This window comes from Salvelinus namaycush, chromosome 3, assembly GCF_016432855.1.
Source record: "Salvelinus namaycush isolate Seneca chromosome 3, SaNama_1.0, whole genome shotgun sequence".
Lineage (NCBI taxonomy): Eukaryota > Metazoa > Chordata > Actinopteri > Salmoniformes > Salmonidae > Salvelinus > Salvelinus namaycush.
Window position 1 is genome coordinate 8,399,189 of NC_052309.1, and position 20,176 is coordinate 8,419,364.

The window sequence follows — 20,176 nt, forward strand, 5'->3', positions numbered from 1 at the left end:
GGGTTGTCTGGGGATGGATGGGAGTGGGGGGTTGTCTAGGGATGGATGGGAGTGGGGGGTTGTCTAGGGATGGATGGGAGTGGGGGGTTGTCTGAGGATGGATGGGAGTGGGGGGTTGTCTAGGTATGGATGGGAGTGGGGGGTTGTCTAGGGATGGATGGGAGTGGGGGGTTGTCTGGGGATGGATGGGAGTGGGGGGTTGTCTAGGGATGGATGGGAGTGGGGGGCTGTCTAGGGATGGATGGGAGTGGGGGGCTGTCTAGGGATGGATGGGAGGGGGGGGTTGTCTGGGGATGAATGGGAGTGGGGGGCTGTCTAGGGATGGATGGGAGGGGGGGGTTGTCTGGGGATGAATGGGAGTGGGGGGCTGTATTGGGAGGGGGGGTTGTCTAGGGATGGATGTGAGTGGGGGGTTGTCTAGGGATGGATGGGAGTGGGGGGCTGTCTAGGGATGGATGGGAGTGGGGGGCTGTCTAGGGATGGATGGGAGGGGGGGGTTGTCTGGGGATGAATGGGAGTGGGGGGCTGTCTAGGGATGGATGGGAGGGGGGGGTTGTCTGGGGATGAATGGGAGTGGGGGGCTGTATTGGGAGGGGGGTTGTCTAGGGATGGATGTGAGTGGGGGGTTGTCTAGGGATGGATGGGAGTGGGGGATTGTCTAGGGATGGATGGGAGTGGGGGGTTGTCTAGGGATGGATGGGAGGGGGGGGGGTTGTCTGGGGATGAATGGGAGTGGGGGGTTGTCTGGGGATGGATGGGAGTGGGGGGTTGTCTGGGGATGGATGGGATTGGGGGGTTGTCTGGGGATGGATGGGAGTGGGGGGTGGTCTGGGGATGGATGGGAGTGGGGGGTGGTCTGGGGATGGATGGGAGTGGGGGGTTGTCTAGGGATGGATGGGAGTGGGGGGTTGTCTGGGGATGGATGAGAGTGGGGGTGGTCTGGGGATGGATGAGAGTGGGGGGTTGTCTAGGTATGGATGGGAGTGGGGGGTTGTCTAGGTATGGATGGGAGTGGGAGGTTGTCTAGGGATGGATGGGAGTGGGGGGTTGTCTGGGGATGGATGGGAGTGGGGGGTTGTCTAGGGATGGATGGGAGTGGGGGGTTGTCTGGGGATGGATGGGAGTGGGGGGTTGTCTGGGGATGGATGGGAGTGGGGGGTTGTCTGGGGATGGATGGGAGTGGGGGGTTGTCTAGGTATGGATGGGAGTGGGGGGTTGTCTAGGTATGGATGGGAGTGGGAGGTTGTCTAGGTATGGATGGGAGTGGGAGGTTGTCTAGGGATGGATGGGAGTGGGGGGTTGTCTGGGGATGGATGGGAGTGGGGGGTTGTCTGGGGATGGATGGGAGTGGGGGGTTGTCTGGGGATGGATGGGAGTGGGGGGTTGTCTGGGGATGGGTGGGAGTGGGGGGTTGTCTAGGGATGGATGGGAGTGGGGGGTTGTCTGGGGATGGATGGGAGTGGGAGGTTGTCTAGGGATGGATGGGAGTGGGGGGTTGTCTGGGGATGGATGAGAGTGGGGGGTGGTCTAGGGATGGATGGGAGGGGGGTTGTCTAGAGATGGATGGGAGAGGGGGGTTGTCTAGGGATGGATGAGAGTGGGGGGTTGTCTAGGGATGGATGGGAGTGGGGGGTTGTCTGGGGATGGGAGTGGGAGGTTGTCTAGGTATGGATGGGAGTGGGGGGTTGTCTAGGGATGGATGGGAGGGGGGGGTTGTCTGGGGATGAATGGGAGTGGGGGGCTGTCTAGGGATGGATGGGAGGGGGGGGTTGTCTGGGGATGAATGGGAGTGGGGGGCTGTCTTGGGAGGGGGGGGTTGTCTAGGGATGGATGGGAGTGGGGGGCTGTCTAGGGATGGATGGGAGGGGGGGGTTGTCTAGGGATGGATGGGAGTGGGGGGTTGTCTAGGGATGGATGGGAGTGGGGGGTTGTCTGGGGATGGATGGGAGTGGGGGGTGGTCTGGGGATGGATGGGAGTGGGGGGTGGTCTGGGGATGGATGGGAGTGGGGGGTGGTCTGGGGATGGATGGGAGTGGGGGGTGGTCTGGGGATGGATGGGAGTGGGGGGTTGTCTAGGGATGGATGGGAGTGGGGGGTTGTCTGGGGATGGATGGGAGTGGGGGGTTGTCTGGGGATGGATGGGAGTGGGGGGTTGTCTAGGGATGGATGGGAGTGGGGGGTTGTCTAGGGATGGATGGGAGTTGGGGGTTGTCTGGGGATGGATGGGAGTGGGAGGTTGTCTAGGGATGGATGGGAGTGGGAGGTTGTCTAGGGATGGATGAGAGTGGGGGGTTGTCTGGGGATGGATGGGAGTGGGGGGTTGTCTGGGGATGGATGGGAGTGGGGGGTTGTCCGGGGATGGATGAGAGTGGGGGGTTGTCTAGGTATGGACGGGAGGGGGGTTGTCTAGAGATGGATGGGAGTGGGGGGTTGTCTAGGGATGGATGGGAGAGGGGGGTTGTCTAGGGATGGATGAGAGTGGGGGGTTGTCTAGGGGTGGATGGGAGTGGGGGGTTGTCTAGGGATGGATGGGAGTGGGGGGTTGTCTGGGGATGGATGGGAGTGGGGGGTTGTCTGGGGATGGATGGGAGTGGGAGGTTGTCTAGGGATGGATGGGAGTGGGAGGTTGTCTAGGGATGGATGAGAGTGGGGGGTTGTCTGGGGATGGATGGGAGTGGGGGGTTGTCTGGGGATGGATGGGAGTGGGGGGTTGTCCGGGGATGGATGAGAGTGGGGGGTTGTCTAGGTATGGACGGGAGGGGGGTTGTCTAGAGATGGATGGGAGTGGGGGGTTGTCTAGGGATGGATGGGAGAGGGGGGTTGTCTAGGGATGGATGAGAGTGGGGGGTTGTCTAGGGGTGGATGGGAGTGGGGGGTTGTCTAGGGATGGATGGGAGTGGGGGGTTGTCTGGGGATGGATGGGAGTGGGGGGTTGTCTGGGGATGGATGGGAGTGGGGGGTTGTCTGGGGATGGATGGGAGTGAGGGGTTGTCTGGGGATGGGAGTGGGAGGTTGTCTAGGTATGGATGGGAGTGGGGGGTTGTCTAGGTATGGATGGGAGTGGGGGGTTGTCTGGGGATGGATGGGAGTGGGGGGTTGTCTAGGTATGGATGGGAGTGGGGGGTTGTCTGGGGATGGATGGGAGTGGGGGGTTGTCTGGGGATGGATGGGAGTGGGGGGTTGTCTGGGGATGGATGGGAGTGGGGGGTTGTCTAGGGATGGATGGGAGAGGGGGGTTGTCTAGGGATGGATGAGAGTGGGGGGTTGTCTAGGGGTGGATGGGAGTGGGGGGTTGTCTGGGGATGGATGGGAGTGGGGGGTTGTCTGGGGATGGATGGGAGTGGGGGGTTGTCTGGGGATGGATGGGAGTGGGGGGTTGTCTGGGGATGGATGGGAGTGAGGGGTTGTCTGGGGATGGGAGTGGGAGGTTGTCTAGGTATGGATGGGAGTGGGGGGTTGTCTGGGTATGGATGGGAGTGGGGGGTTGTCTGGGGATGGATGGGAGTGGGGGGTTGTCTGGGGATGGATGGGAGTGGGGGGTTGTCTAGGTATGGATGGGAGTGGGGGGTTGTCTGGGGATGGATGGGAGTGGGGGGTTGTCTGGGGATGGATGGGAGTGGGGGGTTGTCTGGGGATGGATGGGAGTGGGGGGTTGTCTGGGGATGGATGAGAGTGGGGGGTTGTCTGGGGATGGATGAGAGTGGGGGGGTTGTCTGGGGATGGATGAGAGTGGGGCGTTGTCTGGGGATGGATGAGAGTGGGGCGTTGTCTGGGGATGGATGAGAGTGGGGGGTTGTCTGGGGATGGATGAGAGTGGGGGGTTGTCTGGGGATGGATGAGAGTGGGGGGTTGTCTGGGGATGGATGGGAGTGGGGGGTTGTCTGGGGATGGATGGGAGTGGGGGGTTGTCTGGGGATGGATGGGAGTGGGGGGTTGTCTAGGTATGGATGGGAGTGGGGGGTTGTCTGGGGATGGATGAGAGTGGGGGGTTGTCTGGGGATGGATGAGAGTGGGGGGTTGTCTGGGGATGGATGAGAGTGGGGGGTTGTCTGGGGATGGATGAGAGTGGGGGGTTGTCTGGGGATGGATGAGAGTGGGGGGTTGTCTGGGGATGGATGAGAGTGGGGGGTTGTCTAGGTATGGATGGGAGTGGGGGGTTGTCTAGGGATGGATGAGAGTGGGGGGTTGTCTGGGGATGGATGGGAGTGGGGGATTGTCTGGGGATGGATGGGAGTGGGGGGTTGTCTGGGGATGGATGGGAGTGGGGGGTTGTCTGGGGATGGATGGGAGTGGGGGGTTGTCTAGGTATGGATGGGAGGGGGGTTGTCTAGAGATGGATGGGAGTGGGGGGTTGTCTAGGGATGGATGGGAGAGGGGGGTTGTCTAGGGATGGATGAGAGTGGGGGGTTGTCTAGGGATGGATGGGAGTGGGGGGTTGTCTAGGGATGGATGGGAGTGGGGGGTTGTCTGGGGATGGATGGGAGTGGGGGGTTGTCTGGGGATGGATGGGAGTGGGGGGTTGTCTAGGGATGGATGGGAGTGGGGGGTTGTCTAGGGATGGATGGGAGTGGGGGGTTGTCTGGGGATGGATGGGAGTGGGGGGTTGTCTGGGGATGGATGGGAGTGGGGGGTTGTCTGGGGATGGATGGGAGTGAGGGGTTGTCTGGGGATGGGAGTGGGAGGTTGTCTAGGTATGGATGGGAGTGGGGGGTTGTCTAGGTATGGATGGGAGTGGGGGGTTGTCTGGGGATGGATGGGAGTGGGGGGTTGTCTAGGTATGGATGGGAGTGGGGGGTTGTCTGGGGATGGATGGGAGTGGGGGGTTGTCTGGGGATGGATGGGAGTGGGGGGTTGTCTGGGGATGGATGGGAGTGGGGGGTTGTCTGGGGATGGATGGGAGTGGGGGGTTGTCTGGGGATGGATGGGAGTGGGGGGTTGTCTGGGGATGGATGAGAGTGGGGGGTTGTCTGGGGATGGATGAGAGTGGGGGGTTGTCTGGGGATGGATGAGAGTGGGGGGTTGTCTGGGGATGGATGAGAGTGGGGGGTTGTCTGGGGATGGATGGGAGTGGGGGGTTGTCTGGGGATGGATGGGAGTGGGGGGTTGTCTAGGTTTGGATGGGAGTGGGGGGTTGTCTAGGGATGGATGAGAGTGAGGGGTTGTCTGGGGATGGATGAGAGTGGGGGGTTGTCTAGGGATGGATGAGAGTGGGGGGTTGTCTAGCGATGGATGAGAGTGGGGGGTTGTCTGGGGATGGATGGGAGTGGGGGGTTGTCTGGGGATGGATGGGAGTGGGGGGTTGTCTGGGGATGGATGGGAGTGGGGGGTTGTCTGGGGATGGATGGGAGTTGGGGGTTGTCTGGGGATGGATGGGAGTGGGGGTTGTCTAGGGATGGATGGGAGTGGGGGGTTGTCTGGGGATGGATGGGAGTGGGGGGTTGTCTGGGGATGGATGGGAGTGGGGGGTTGTCTGGGGATGGATGGGAGTGGGGGGTGGTCTAGGGATGGATGGGAGTGGGGGGTTGTCTGGGGATGGATGGGAGTGGGGGGTTGTCTGGGGATGGATGGGAGTGGGGGGTTGTCTGGGGATGGATGGGAGTGGGGGGTAGTCTGGGGATGGATGGGAGTGGGGGGTTGTCTAGGGATGGATGGGAGTGGGGGGTTGTCTAGGGATGGATGGGAGTGGGGGGTTGTCTGGGGATGGATGGGAGTGGGGGGTTGTCTGGGGATGGATGGGAGTGGGGGGCTGTCTGGGGATGGATGGGAGTGGGGGGTTGTCTAGGGATGGATGGGAGTGGGGGGTTGTCTGGGGATGGATGAGAGTGGGGGGTTGTCTGGGGATGGATGAGAGTGGGGGGTTGTCTGGGGATGGATGAGAGTGGGGGGTTGTCTAGGGATGGATGGGAGTGGGGGGTTGTCTAGGGATGGATGAGAGTGGGGGGTTGTCTAGGGATGGATGGGAGTGGGGGGTTGTCTAGGGATGGATGGGAGTGGGGGGTTGTCTGGGGATGGATGGGAGTGGGGGGTTGTCTGGGGATGGATGGGAGTGGGGGGTTGTCTGGGGATGGATGGGAGTGGGGGGTTGTCTGGGGATGGATGGGAGTGGGGGGTTGTCTGGGGATGGATGGGAGTGAGGGGTTGTCTGGGGATGGATGGGAGTGAGGGGTTGTCTGGGGATGGATGGGAGTGGGGGGTTGTCTGGGGATGGATGGGAGTGGGGGGTTGTCTGGGGATGGATGGGAGTGGGGGGTTGTCTGGGGATGGATGGGAGTGAGGGGTTGTCTGGGGATGGGAGTGGGAGGTTGTCTAGGTATGGATGGGAGTGGGGGGTTGTCTGGGTATGGATGGGAGTGGGGGGTTGTCTGGGGATGGATGGGAGTGGGGGGTTGTCTGGGGATGGATGGGAGTGGGGGGTTGTCTGGGGATGGATGGGAGTGGGGGGTTGTCTGGGGATGGATGGGAGTGGGGGGTTGTCTGGGGATGGATGGGAGTGGGGGGTTGTCTGGGGATGGATGGGAGTGAGGGGTTGTCTGGGGATGGATGGGAGTGGGGGGTTGTCTGGGGATGGATGAGAGTGGGGGGTTGTCTGGGGATGGATGGGAGTGGGGGGTTGTCTGGGGATGGATGGGAGTGGGGGGTTGTCTGGGGATGGATGGGAGTGGGGGGTTGTCTGGGGATGGATGGGAGTGGGGGGTTGTCTGGGGATGGATGGGAGTGGGGGGTTGTCTGGGGATGGATGGGAGTGGGGGGTTGTCTAGGGATGGATGGGAGTGGGGGGTTGTCTGGGGATGGATGGGAGTGGGGGGTTGTCTGGGGATGGATGGGAGTGGGGGGCTGTCTGGGGATGGATGGGAGTGGGGGGTTGTCTAGGGATGGATGGGAGTGGGGGGTTGTCTAGGGATGGATGAGAGTGGGGGGGTTGTCTAGGGATGGATGAGAGTGGGGGGTTGTCTAGGGATGGATGGGAGTGGGGGGTTGTCTAGGGATGGATGGGAGTGGGGGGTTGTCTGGGGATGGATGGAAGTGGGGGGTTGTCTGGGGATGGATGGGAGTGAGGGGTTGTCTGGGGATGGGAGTGGGAGGTTGTCTAGGTATGGATGGGAGTGGGGGGTTGTCTAGGTATGGATGGGAGTGGGGGGTTGTCTGGGGATGGATGGGAGTGGGGGGTTGTCTGGGGATGGATGGGAGTGGGGGGTTGTCTAGGGATGGATGGGAGTGGGGGGTTGTCTGGGGATGGATGGGAGTGGGGGGTTGTCTGGGGATGGATGGGAGTGGGGGGTTGTCTGGGGATGGATGGGAGTGGGGGGTTGTCTGGGGATGGATGAGAGTGGGGGGTTGTCTGGGGATGGATGGGAGTGGGGGGTTGTCTAGGTATGGATGGGAGTGGGGGGTTGTCTAGGGATGGATGAGAGTGAGGGGTTGTCTGGGGATGGATGAGAGTGGGGGGTTGTCTAGGTATGGATGGGAGTGGGGGGTTGTCTGGGGATGGATGGGAGTGGGGGGTTGTCTAGGGATGGATGAGAGTGAGGGGTTGTCTGGGGATGGATGAGAGTGGGGGGTTGTCTAGGGATGGATGAGAGTGGGGGGTTGTCTAGGGATGGATGAGAGTGGGGGGTTGTCTAGGGATGGATGAGAGTGGGGGGTTGTCTAGGTATGGATGGGAGTGGGGGGTTATCTAGGGATGGATGAGAGTGGGGGGTTGTCTGGGGATGGATGGGAGTGGGGGGTTGTCTGGGGATGGATGGGAGTGGGGGGTTGTCTAGGGATGGGAGTGGGAGGTTGTCTAGGGATGGATGGGAGTGGGGGGTTGTCTGGGGATGGATGGGAGTGGGGGGTTGTCTGGGGATGGATGGGAGTGGGGGGTTGTCTGGGGATGGATGGGAGTGGGGGGTTGTCTGGGGATGGATGGGAGTGGGGGGTTGTCTGGGGATGGATGGGAGTGGGGGGTTGTCTAGGGATGGATGGGAGTGGGGGGTTGTCTAGGGATGGATGGGAGAGGGGGGTTGTCTAGGGATGGATGAGAGTGGGGGGTTGTCTAGGGATGGATGGGAGTGGGGGGTTGTCTAGGGATGGATGGGAGTGGGGGGTTGTCTGGGGATGGATGGGAGTGGGGGGTTGTCTGGGGATGGATGGGAGTGGGGGGTTGTCTGGGGATGGATGGGAGTGAGGGGTTGTCTGGGGATGGGAGTGGGAGGTTGTCTAGGTATGGATGGGAGTGGGGGGTTGTCTAGGTATGGATGGGAGTGGGGGGTTGTCTGGGGATGGATGGGAGTGGGGGGTTGTCTGGGGATGGATGGGAGTGGGGGGTTGTCTAGGTATGGATGGGAGTGGGGGGTTGTCTGGGGATGGATGGGAGTGGGGGGTTGTCTGGGGATGGATGGGAGTGGGGGGTTGTCTGGGGATGGATGGGAGTGGGGGGTTGTCTGGGGATGGATGGGAGTGGGGGGTTGTCTGGGGATGGATGAGAGTGGGGGGTTGTCTGGGGATGGATGAGAGTGGGGGGTTGTCTGGGGATGGATGAGAGTGGGGGGTTGTCTGGGGATGGATGAGAGTGGGGGGTTGTCTGGGGATGGATGAGAGTGGGGGGTTGTCTGGGGATGGATGAGAGTGGGGGGTTGTCTGGGGATGGATGGGAGTGGGGGGTTGTCTGGGGATGGATGGGAGTGGGGGGTTGTCTGGGGATGGATGGGAGTGGGGGGTTGTCTAGGTATGGATGGGAGTGGGGGGTTGTCTGGGGATGGATGAGAGTGAGGGGTTGTCTGGGGATGGATGAGAGTGGGGGGTTGTCTGGGGATGGATGAGAGTGGGGGGTTGTCTAGGGATGGATGAGAGTGGGGGGTTGTCTAGGGATGGATGAGAGTGGGGGGTTGTCTGGGGATGGATGGGAGTGGGGGGTTGTCTGGGGATGGATGGGAGTGGGGGGTTGTCTGGGGATGGATGGGAGTGGGGGGTTGTCTGGGGATGGATGGGAGTGGGGGGTTGTCTGGGGATGGATGAGAGTGGGGGGTTGTCTGGGGATGGATGAGAGTGGGGGGTTGTCTGGGGATGGATGAGAGTGGGGGGTTGTCTGGGGATGGATGAGAGTGGGGGGTTGTCTGGGGATGGATGAGAGTGGGGGGTTGTCTGGGGATGGATGGGAGTGGGGGGTTGTCTGGGGATGGATGGGAGTGGGGGGTTGTCTGGGGATGGATGGGAGTGGGGGGTTGTCTGGGTATGGATGGGAGTGGGGGGTTGTCTGGGGATGGATGAGAGTGAGGGGTTGTCTGGGGATGGATGAGAGTGGGGGGTTGTCTAGGGATGGATGAGAGTGGGGGGTTGTCTAGGGATGGATGAGAGTGGGGGGTTGTCTGGGGATGGATGGGAGTGGGGGGGTTGTCTGGGGATGGATGGGAGTGGGGGGTTGTCTGGGGATGGATGGGAGTGGGGGGTTGTCTGGGGATGGATGGGAGTTGGGGGTTGTCTGGGGATGGATGGGAGTGGGGGTTGTCTAGGGATGGATGGGAGTGGGGGGATGGATGGGAGTGGGGGGTTGTCTGGGGATGGATGGGAGTGGGGGGTGGTCTAGGGATGGATGGGAGTGGGGGGTTGTCTGGGGATGGATGGGAGTGGGGGGTTGTCTGGGGATGGATGGGAGTGGGGGGTTGTCTAGGGATGGATGGGAGTTGTCTAGGGATGGATGGGAGTGGGGGGTTGTCTGGGGATGGATGGGAGTGGGGGGTTGTCTGGGGATGGATGGGAGTGGGGGGTTGTCTGGGGATGGATGGGAGTGGGGGGTTGTCTAGGGATGGATGGGAGTGGGGGGTTGTCTAGGTATGGATGGGAGTGGGGGGTTGTCTAGGGATGGATGAGAGTGGGGGGTTGTCTAGGGATGGATGAGAGTGGGGGGTTGTCTAGGGATGGATGAGAGTGGGGGGTTGTCTAGGGGTGGATGGGAGTGGGGGGTTGTCTAGGGGTGGATGGGAGTGGGGGGTTGTCTAGGGATGGATGGGAGTGGGGGGTTGTCTAGGGATGGATGGGAGTGGGGGGTTGTCTGGGGATGGATGGGAGTGGGGGGTTGTCTGGGGATGGATGGGAGTGGGGGGTTGTCTGGGGATGGATGGGAGTGAGGGGTTGTCTGGGGATGGGAGTGGGAGGTTGTCTAGGTATGGATGGGAGTGGGGGGTTGTCTAGGTATGGATGGGAGTGGGGGGTTGTCTAGGTATGGATGGGAGTGGGGGGTTGTCTGGGGATGGATGGGAGTGGGGGGTTGTCTGGGGATGGGAGTGGGAGGTTGTCTAGGTATGGATGGGAGTGGGGGGTTGTCTAGGTATGGATGGGAGTGGGGGGTTGTCTGGGGATGGATGGGAGTGGGGGGTTGTCTAGGTATGGATGGGAGTGGGGGGTTGTCTGGGGATGGATGAGAGTGAGGGGTTGTCTGGGGATGGATGAGAGTGGGGGGTTGTCTAGGGATGGATGAGAGTGGGGGGTTGTCTAGGGATGGATGAGAGTGGGGGGTTGTCTAGGGATGGATGAGAGTGGGGGGTTGTCTGGGGATGGATGGGAGGGGGGGGGTTGTCTGGGGATGGATGGGGGTGGGGGGTTGTCTGGGGATGGATGGGAGTGGGGGGTTGTCTGGGGATGGATGGGAGTTGGGGGTTGTCTGGGGATGGATGGGAGTGGGGGTTGTCTAGGGATGGATGGGAGTGGGGGGATGGATGGGAGTGGGGGGTTGTCTGGGGATGGATGGGAGTGGGGGGTGGTCTAGGGATGGATGGGAGTGGGGGGTTGTCTGGGGATGGATGGGAGTGGGGGGTTGTCTGGGGATGGATGGGAGTGGGGGGTTGTCTAGGGATGGATGGGAGTTGTCTAGGGATGGATGGGAGTGGGGGGTTGTCTGGGGATGGATGGGAGTGGGGGGTTGTCTGGGGATGGATGGGAGTGGGGGGTTGTCTGGGGATGGATGGGAGTGGGGGGTTGTCTAGGGATGGATGGGAGTGGGGGGTTGTCTAGGTATGGATGGGAGTGGGGGGTTGTCTAGGGATGGATGAGAGTGGGGGGTTGTCTAGGGATGGATGAGAGTGGGGGGTTGTCTAGGGATGGATGAGAGTGGGGGGTTGTCTAGGGATGGATGAGAGTGGGGGGTTGTCTAGGGGTGGATGGGAGTGGGGGGTTGTCTAGGGGTGGATGGGAGTGGGGGGTTGTCTAGGGATGGATGGGAGTGGGGGGTTGTCTAGGGATGGATGGGAGTGGGGGGTTGTCTGGGGATGGATGGGAGTGGGGGGTTGTCTGGGGATGGATGGGAGTGGGGGGTTGTCTGGGGATGGATGGGAGTGAGGGGTTGTCTGGGGATGGGAGTGGGAGGTTGTCTAGGTATGGATGGGAGTGGGGGGTTGTCTAGGTATGGATGGGAGTGGGGGGTTGTCTAGGTATGGATGGGAGTGGGGGGTTGTCTGGGGATGGATGGGAGTGGGGGGTTGTCTGGGGATGGGAGTGGGAGGTTGTCTAGGTATGGATGGGAGTGGGGGGTTGTCTAGGTATGGATGGGAGTGGGGGGTTGTCTAGGTATGGATGGGAGTGGGGGGTTGTCTGGGGATGGATGGGAGTGGGGGGTTGTCTAGGGATGGATGGGAGTGGGGGGTTGTCTAGGGATGGATGGGAGTGGGGGGTTGTCTGGGGATGGATGGGAGTGGGGGGTTGTCTGGGGATGGATGGGAGTGGGGGGTTGTCTGGGGATGGATGGGAGTCAGGGGTTGTCTGGGGATGGGAGTGGGGGGTTGTCTAGATATGGATGGGAGTGGGGGGTTGTCTGGGGATGGATGGGAGTGGGGGGTTGTCTGGGGATGGATGGGAGTGGGGGGTTGTCTAGGTATGGATGGGAGTGGGGGGTTGTCTGGGGATGGATGGGAGTGGGGGGTTGTCTGGGGATGGATGAGAGTGGGGGGTTGTCTGGGGATGGATGAGAGTGGGGGGTTGTCTGGGGATGGATGAGAGTGGGGGGTTGTCTGGGGATGGATGAGAGTGGGGGGTTGTCTGGGGATGGATGAGAGTGGGGGGTTGTCTGGGGATGGATGAGAGTGGGGGGTTGTCTGGGGATGGATGGGAGTGGGGGGTTGTCTGGGGATGGATGGGAGTGGGGGGTTGTCTAGGTATGGATGAGAGTGAGGGGTTGTCTAGGGATGGATGAGAGTGGGGGGTTGTCTAGGGATGGATGAGAGTGGGGGGTTGTCTAGGGATGGATGAGAGTGGGGGGTTGTCTGGGGATGGATGGGAGTGGGGGGTTGTCTGGGGATGGATGGGAGTGGGGGGTTGTCTGGGGATGGATGGGAGTGGGGGGTTGTCTGGGGATGGATGAGAGTGGGGGGTTGTCTGGGGATGGATGGGAGTGGGGGGTTGTCTGGGGATGGATGGGAGTGGGGGGTTGTCTGGGGATGGATGGGAGTGGGGGGTTGTCTGGGGATGGATGGGAGTGGGGGGTTGTCTGGGGATGGATGGGAGTGGGGGGTGGTCTAGGGATGGATGGGAGTGGGGGGTGGTCTAGGGATGGATGGGAGTGGGGGGTTGTCTGGGGATGGATGGGAGTGGGGGGTTGTCTGGGGATGGATGGGAGTGGGGGGTTGTCTGGGGATGGATGGGAGTGGGGGGTTGTCTAGGGATGGATGGGAGTGGGGGGTTGTCTGGGGATGGATGGGAGTGGGGGGTTGTCTAGGTATGGATGGGAGTGGGGGGTTGTCTGGGGACGGATGAGAGTGGGGGGTTGTCTGGGGACGGATGAGAGTGGGGGGTTGTCTGGGGACGGATGAGAGTGGGGGGTTGTCTGGGGACGGATGGGAGTGGGGGGTTGTCTGGGGACGGATGGGAGTGGGGGGTTGTGTGGGGACGGATGGGAGTGGGGGGTTGTCTGGGGACGGATGAGAGTGGGGGGTTGTCTGGGGACGGATGAGAGTGGGGGGTTGTCTGGGGACGGATGAGAGTGGGGGGTTGTCTGGGGACGGATGAGAGTGGGGGGTTGTCTGGGGACGGATGAGAGTGGGGGGTTGTCTGGGGACGGATGGGAGTGGGGGGTTGTCTGGGGACGGATGGGAGTGGGGGTTGTCTGGGGACGGATGGGAGTGGGGGGTTGTCTGGGGACGGATGGGAGTGGGGGGTGGTCTGGGGACGGATGGGAGTGGGGGGTGGTCTGGGGACGGATGGGAGTGGGGGGTGGTCTGGGGACGGATGGGAGTGGGGGGTGGTCTGGGGACGGATGGGAGTGGGGGGTGGTCTGGGGACGGATGGGAGTGGGGGGTGGTCTGGGGACGGATGGGAGTGGGGGGTTGTCTGGGGACGGATGGGAGTGGGGGGTTGTCTAGGGACGGATGGGAGTGGGGGTTTGTCTAGGGATGGATGGGAGTGAGGGGTTGTCTAGGGTTCGACTGTGCGCCTTTACCCTCTCAGACCCCGTCAGACTGTCATGAATCATAACATACAGTAGGATGATCCATCACCTCATTACACCTCATTACACAGACACCCACTACCCTCCCATTTCCACTCCCACCCCCTCCACCGGATCACCAAATCAGAGGTGAAAACCACTGAGATTTACACCAGATCCAACATGCATACAATCTACCATGTACAATCTATCATGTACAATCTATCATATACAATCTACCATGTACAATCTACCATGTACAATCTACCATATACAATCTACCATATACAATCTACCATATACAATCTACCATATACAATCTACCATATACAATCTACCATATACAATCTACCATATACAATCTACCATATACAATCTGCCATGTACAATCCACCATGTACAATCTACCATGTACAATCTATCATATACAATCTGCCATATACAATCTACCATATACAATCTGCCACATACAATCTATCATATACAATCTACCATGTACAATCTGCCATATACAATCTACCATGTACAATCTATCATATACAATCTACCATATACAATCTACCATGTACAATCTATCATATACAATCTGCCACATACAATCTGCCACATACAATCTATCATATACAATCTACCATGTACAATCTATCATATACAATCTACCATATACAATCTACCATATACAATCTACCATGTACAATCTGCCATATACAATCTACCATGTACAATCTACCATGTACAATCTACCATATACAATCTGCCACATACAATCTGCCACATACAATCTATCATATACAATCTACCATATACAATCTACCATATACAATCTACCATGTACAATCTACCATATACAATCTATCATGTACAATCTACCATGTACAATCTACCATATACAATCTATCATGTACAATCTACCATGTACAATCTACCATATACAATCTACCATGTACAATCTACCATATACAATCTATCATGTACAATCTACCATGTACAATCTATCATGTACAATCTATCATGTACAATCTACCATATACAATCTACCATATACAATCTACCATATACAATCTATCATGTACAATCTACCATATACAATCTACCATGTACAATCTACCATGTACAATCTACCATATACAATCTACCATATACAATCTACCATATACAATCTACCATGTACAATCTACCATTTACAATCTACTACCTAAAGCCATGGAAAAAGGAAAAAAGAAAAACCTGCTAAATTCAGCCCCTCCCTGGTGGATTGAAATGGTACAATGAAAATAAAATAATAAGGAATGCAGTGAAACAGCTCTTAGATGGAAGCCCATGATAGAATGTAGAGCCTTTCAGCTTGGGCCTGCCCCTACCCCAGCCCCCGTTGCCGTGGCAGCAGCCTGAGATTGGGGCACCCTCCCTCCTCCCCTCTTCTCATCCGTCCCTCCTTCTCTCCACTGGGCCAGAGGTCTCTCTCAATTAAATTGAATTCAAAGGGCTTTATTGGCATGGGAAACATATGTGTATATTGCCAAAGCAAGTGAAGTAGATTATAAACAAGAGTGAAATAAACAATAAAAATGAACAGTAAACATTACACTCACAGAAGTTCCAAAATAATAAAGACATTACAAATGTCATATTATGTATATATACAGTGTTGTAACGATGTACAAATGGTTAAAGTACAAAAGGGAAAATAAATAAGCATAAATATGGGTTGTATTTACAATGGTGTTTGTTCTTCACTGGTTGACCTTTTCTTGTGGCAACAGGTCACAAATATTGCTGCTGTGATGGAACACTGGTATTTCACCCAGTAGATATGGGAGTTTATCAAAATTGGGTTTGTTTTCGAATTCTTAGTGAATCTGTGTAATCTGAGAAAATATGTGTCTCTAATATGGTCATACATTGGGAAGGAGGTTAGGAAGTGCAGCTCAGTTTCCACCTCATTTTCTGGGCAGTGTGCACATAGCCTGTCTTCTCTTGAGAACCAGGTCTGCCTACGGGGGCCTTTCTCAATAGCAAGGCTATGCTCGCTGAGTCTGTACATAGACAAAGCTTTGGGTCAGTCACAGTGGTCAGGTATTCTGCCACTGTGTACTCTCTGTTTAGGGCCAAATAACATACTAGTATGCTCTGTTGTTTTGTTAATTCTTTCCAATGTGTCAAGTAATTATATTTTTGTTTTCTCATGATTTGGATGGGTCTAATTGTGCTGCTGTCCTGGGGCTCTGTGGGGTGTGTTTGTGTTTGTGAACAGAGCCATAGGACCAGCTTGCCAAGGGGACTCGTCTCCAGGTTCATCTCTCTGTAGGTAATGTCTTTGTTATGGAAAATTTGGGAATCGCTTCCTTTTAGGTGGTTGTAGAATTTAACGGCTCTTTTCTGGATTTTGATAATTAGCGGGTATCGGCCTAATTCTGCTCTGCATGCATTATTTGGTGTTCTACGTTGTACACGGAAGATAATTTTGCAGAATTCTGCATGCAGAGTCTCAATTTGGTGTTTGTCCCATTTTGTGAATTCTTGGTTGGTGAGCGGACCCCAGACCTCACAACCATAAAGGGCAAAGGGTTCTATAACTGATTCAAGTATTTTTAGCCAGCTCCTAATTGGTAGGTTGATTTTTATGTTCCATTTGATGGCATAGAATGCCCTTCTTGCCTTGTCTCTCAGATCGTTCACAGCTTTGCGGAAGTTACCTGTGGCGCTGATGTTTAGGCCAAGGTATGTATAGTTTTTTGTGTGCTCTAGGGCAACGGTGTCTAAATGGAATTTGTATTTGTGGTCCTGGCGACTGGACCTTTTTTGGAACACCATTATTTTTGTCTTACCGAGATTTACCGTCAGGGCCCAGGTCTGACAGAACCTGTGCAGAAGATCTAGGTGCTGCTATAGGCCCTCCTTGATTGGGGAGAGAAGCACCAGATCATCAGCAAACAGTAGACATTTAACTTCAGATTCAAGTAGGGTGAGGCCGTGTGCTGCAGACTGTTCTAGTGCCCTCGCCAATTCGTTGATATATATGTTGAAGAGGGTGGGGCTTAAGCTGCATCCCTGTGTCACCCTATGGCCATGTGGGAAGAAACCGCACACCTGTTTTTTGTGTACATGGATTTTATAATGTCGTATGTTTTTCCCCCAACACCACTTTCCATCAATTTGCATAGCAGACCCTCATGCCAAATTGAGTCGAAGGCTTTTTTGAAATCAACAAAGCATGAGAAGACTTTGCCTTTGTTTTGGTTTGTTTGGTTGTCAATTAGGGTGTGCAGGGTGAATATGTGTTCTGTTGTATGGTAATTTCACTGAGGAAACGTAAGAGTCTGCTGTTAATGAAAATGCAGAGGATTTTCCTAAGGTTGCTGTTGACGCATATCCCACGGTAGTTATTGGGGACAAATTTGTCTCCACTTTTGTGGATTGGGGTGATCTTCGCCAATACTTGGTTCCAAATATTAGGGAAGATGCCATAGCTAAGGATGATGTTAAAGAGTTTTAGTATAGCCAATTGGAATTTTTGTCTGTATATTTGATAATTTCATTGAGGATACCATCATCACCACAGGCCTTTTTGGGTTGGAGGATTTTTATTTTGTCCTGTAGCTCATTCAAGGTAATCGGAGAATCCAGTGGGTTCTGGTAGTCTTTAATAGTTGATTCTAAGATTTGTATTTGATCATGTATATGTTTTTGCTGTTTGTTCTTTGTTATAGAGCCAAAAATATTGGAGAAGTGGTTAACCCATACATCTCCATTTTGGAAAGATAATTATTTGTGGTGTTGTTTGTTTAGTGTTTTCCAATTTTCCCAGAAGTGGTTATATGCTATGGATTCTTCAATTACATTGAGCTGATTTCTGAAGTGCTGTTCCTTCTTTTTCCATCGTGTATTTCTGTATTGTTTTAGTGATTCACCATAAGTATTCAGACCCTTTGCTCTGAGAAATTGAGCTCAGGTGCATCCTGTTTCCATTGATCATCCTTGAGATGTTTCTACATCTTGATTGGAGTCCACCTGTGGTAAATTCAATTGATTGGACAGGCACACACCTGTCTACAGTATATAAGGTCCCACAGTGCATGTCAGAGCAAAAACCAAGCCATGAGGTTAGAGAGCTCCGAGACAGTATTGTGTCGAGGCACAGATCTGGGGAAGGGTACCAAAACATTTCTGCAGCATTGAAGGTCCCCAAGAACACAGTGGCCTCCATCATTCATAAATGGAAGACGTTTGAAACCACCAAGACTCTTCCTAGAGCTGGCCGCCCGGCCAAACTGAGCAATCGGGGGAGAAGGGCCTTGGTCAGGGAGGTGACCAAGAACCCGATGGTCACTCTGACAAGAGTCTCTGTGGAGATGGGAGAACCTTCCAGAAGGACAACCATCTCTGCAGCACTCTACCAAATCAGGCCTTTATGGTAGCGTGGCCAGACCCCCTCTTCCGTAAAAGGCACCTGACAGCCCGCTTGGAGTTTGCCAAAAGGCACCTGAAGGACTCTCAGACCATGAGAAACAAGATTCTCTGGTCTGATGAAACCAAGATTGAAGTCTTTGGCCTGAATGACAGGCGTCACGTCTGGAGGAAACCTGGCACCATCCCTACGGTAAAGCATGGTGGTTGCAGCATCGTGCTATGGGGATGTTTTTCAGCGGCAGGGGAGAGTGAATGTTATCACAGTGTCTTGTGTTATATAGATGGATTTCAGAATGAACCTGGAAGAATCCATTGAAGGGTTTAGGTAAACTGTCTGGGAAGTATGAGTATTTGTAGATGAAAGTGCAAAATTGGCGTACAGTGATGTCATAAATAGATAAGATATTGAGTTTCTTAAAAAAAGGTTCTGATGGAGCCAGGTAATTAGAGGAGGTGGCCAGTCTTGCAGAGTTCTTTTGTATGATGAGTCATTTGTATAGGTAGGAGGCATATGAAAATTGAATATGAACCCTCCAGGATAACTTTTCATCTATTAGAACTCAGAGAATGTGTGTTTATGTGTGTGTGTGTGATGCGTGTGTGTGTGTGTGTGTGATGCGTGTGTTCATACATAAGTGAGTTTCTTTGTGTCCATGTGTGTATGTCCGTACCAGGGGTTGAAACCAAAAATGATTTTACAATGGTTTTGTTCTGAACAGAACCATCATTTATTTTTTTGAGTATCACTGTTCCGAACAGCAAAATAAAGTTCAAACCCCAAAAAACTACCAGTTTATATCGTTCCTTTCTGTTTACTTGTAAAACTTTTTTTTAAACATTTAGCTCGACATTAAATGACTTCACCAATCAGTGCATATAGAGCAGCTTGCTATGCAGCGGGCTATAGTTGTTTACATGCATGGGACAGACATAGGGCGCCGAGATGCGAATGGGGAGCGAGAGAGGGTGGAGGAGGCTTGAAGCGCTCGGCATCTTGTTATAACATGTATTATATCTGAATTAGGCCCACAGAACTATACCTACAGAGGAGCAGCTTCTATGAAGGGACTTTGAATGTGTGTCCGTGTGTGTCTCACAGAACAGGACCTTCTATTACATTTAAATAAACTCATCACAAAGCCAGTCCTGTCAGGTGGAATCAGCCTCCACCCTGCAGCCTCCACCTACCCCACAGACCCCACAGTGGGGGCCCTTTGTGTGGGGACCCTCCTTCCATCCTTCCACTGGCCCTGGGGGGGGGGGGGGGGGGGGCTGGCTGGGGCAAGGCCAGGATTGTTGTATGGGGGTTGGGGGCTGCTTGATGAGACTGGGGTAAGGCCAGGGAAGAGAATGGGGGTTTTGGGAGGCCACGTCTACCTGATTAGGAGAGGGCAGCTACCATCATTAACCAGCACCTAACGTTACCACCAACCCACTGGCTCCCACCTCCCTTTCCTAGCCCACTCAGCAGGGCCACACCTGGGGCATGCCGCTGCCATGGTAACCCCTTCCTCCCTCCTACTTGCAGTGGGTGGAGAGGAGCGCTGGGCCGGGCGGGCAGGGAATCATGCTGCTGAGAGGGTTAATGTGGTCTGTTGGGCCGGGCCGGGCCTTGCCGGGCTGGGGACAGGATGATCCTGCTGTGTGCAGTGGGGTGAACTGAGGGGGAAAACATGGCTGGATGTGGCCAACGCCTTACTTCTTCTGCTCTGCTAGCCCATCATGGTCTGAGTCTCCACTAACCAACAGCACACTACATATAAACCCAGTCAACATTGAGCCACAACACCACTGTCCTAGGTAGTGTATCTCCACAGCACTACAACACTACCTAATAAGACTTTCCTGGGCCTTTTCAACAACATCTCCCAACTACCCCATCTCCTCTAGCCCAAGAGCCAGCCCCAGCCTCCAACCCCCATCCTCCAGCCCCCAGCCTCCAGCCCCCAGCCTCCAGCCCCCAACCTCCAGACCCCAGCCTCAAGACCCCAGCCTCCAGAGCCAACCTCCAAGCCTCCAGCCCCCATCCCCAGCCACTAGACCCAGCCTCCAGACCCCAGCCTCTAGCCTCCAGACCCCAGCCTCTAGCCTCTAGCCCCCAGCCCCAGCTTCCAGCCCCCAGCTTCTAGCCCCCAGACCCAACCTCTAGGCCCCAGCCCCAAGCTTCTAGTCACCAGCCTCCAGAGCCAACCTCCAAGCCTCCAGCCCCCATCCTCAGCCACCAGACCCAGATTCCAGACCCAGCTTCCAGACCCAGCACCCAGATTCTAGCCCCCAGACCCATCCTCTAGGCCCCAGCCCCCAGCTTCTAGTCCCCAGCCTCCAGTCCCCAGCCTCTAGTCTCCAGCCACCAGCCCCCAGACCCAGCATCTA

At 56.0% G+C, this 20,176-nt stretch overlaps 1 protein-coding gene across 1 annotated transcript in view; it reads right to left on the minus strand.

Moving 5' to 3' along the window:
• The window catches only part of LOC120044774 (SH2 domain-containing protein 3C-like), a 70,092-nt gene extending 50,801 nt beyond the window's left edge, over positions 1-19,291 (minus strand). The window contains exon 1 of the mRNA XM_038989449.1: positions 19,283-19,291. Coding sequence (XP_038845377.1) covers positions 19,283-19,291 — 9 coding nt within the window. The remainder of the gene's footprint in view (positions 1-19,282) is intronic.
• Positions 19,292-20,176: the final 885 nt, after the last annotated feature.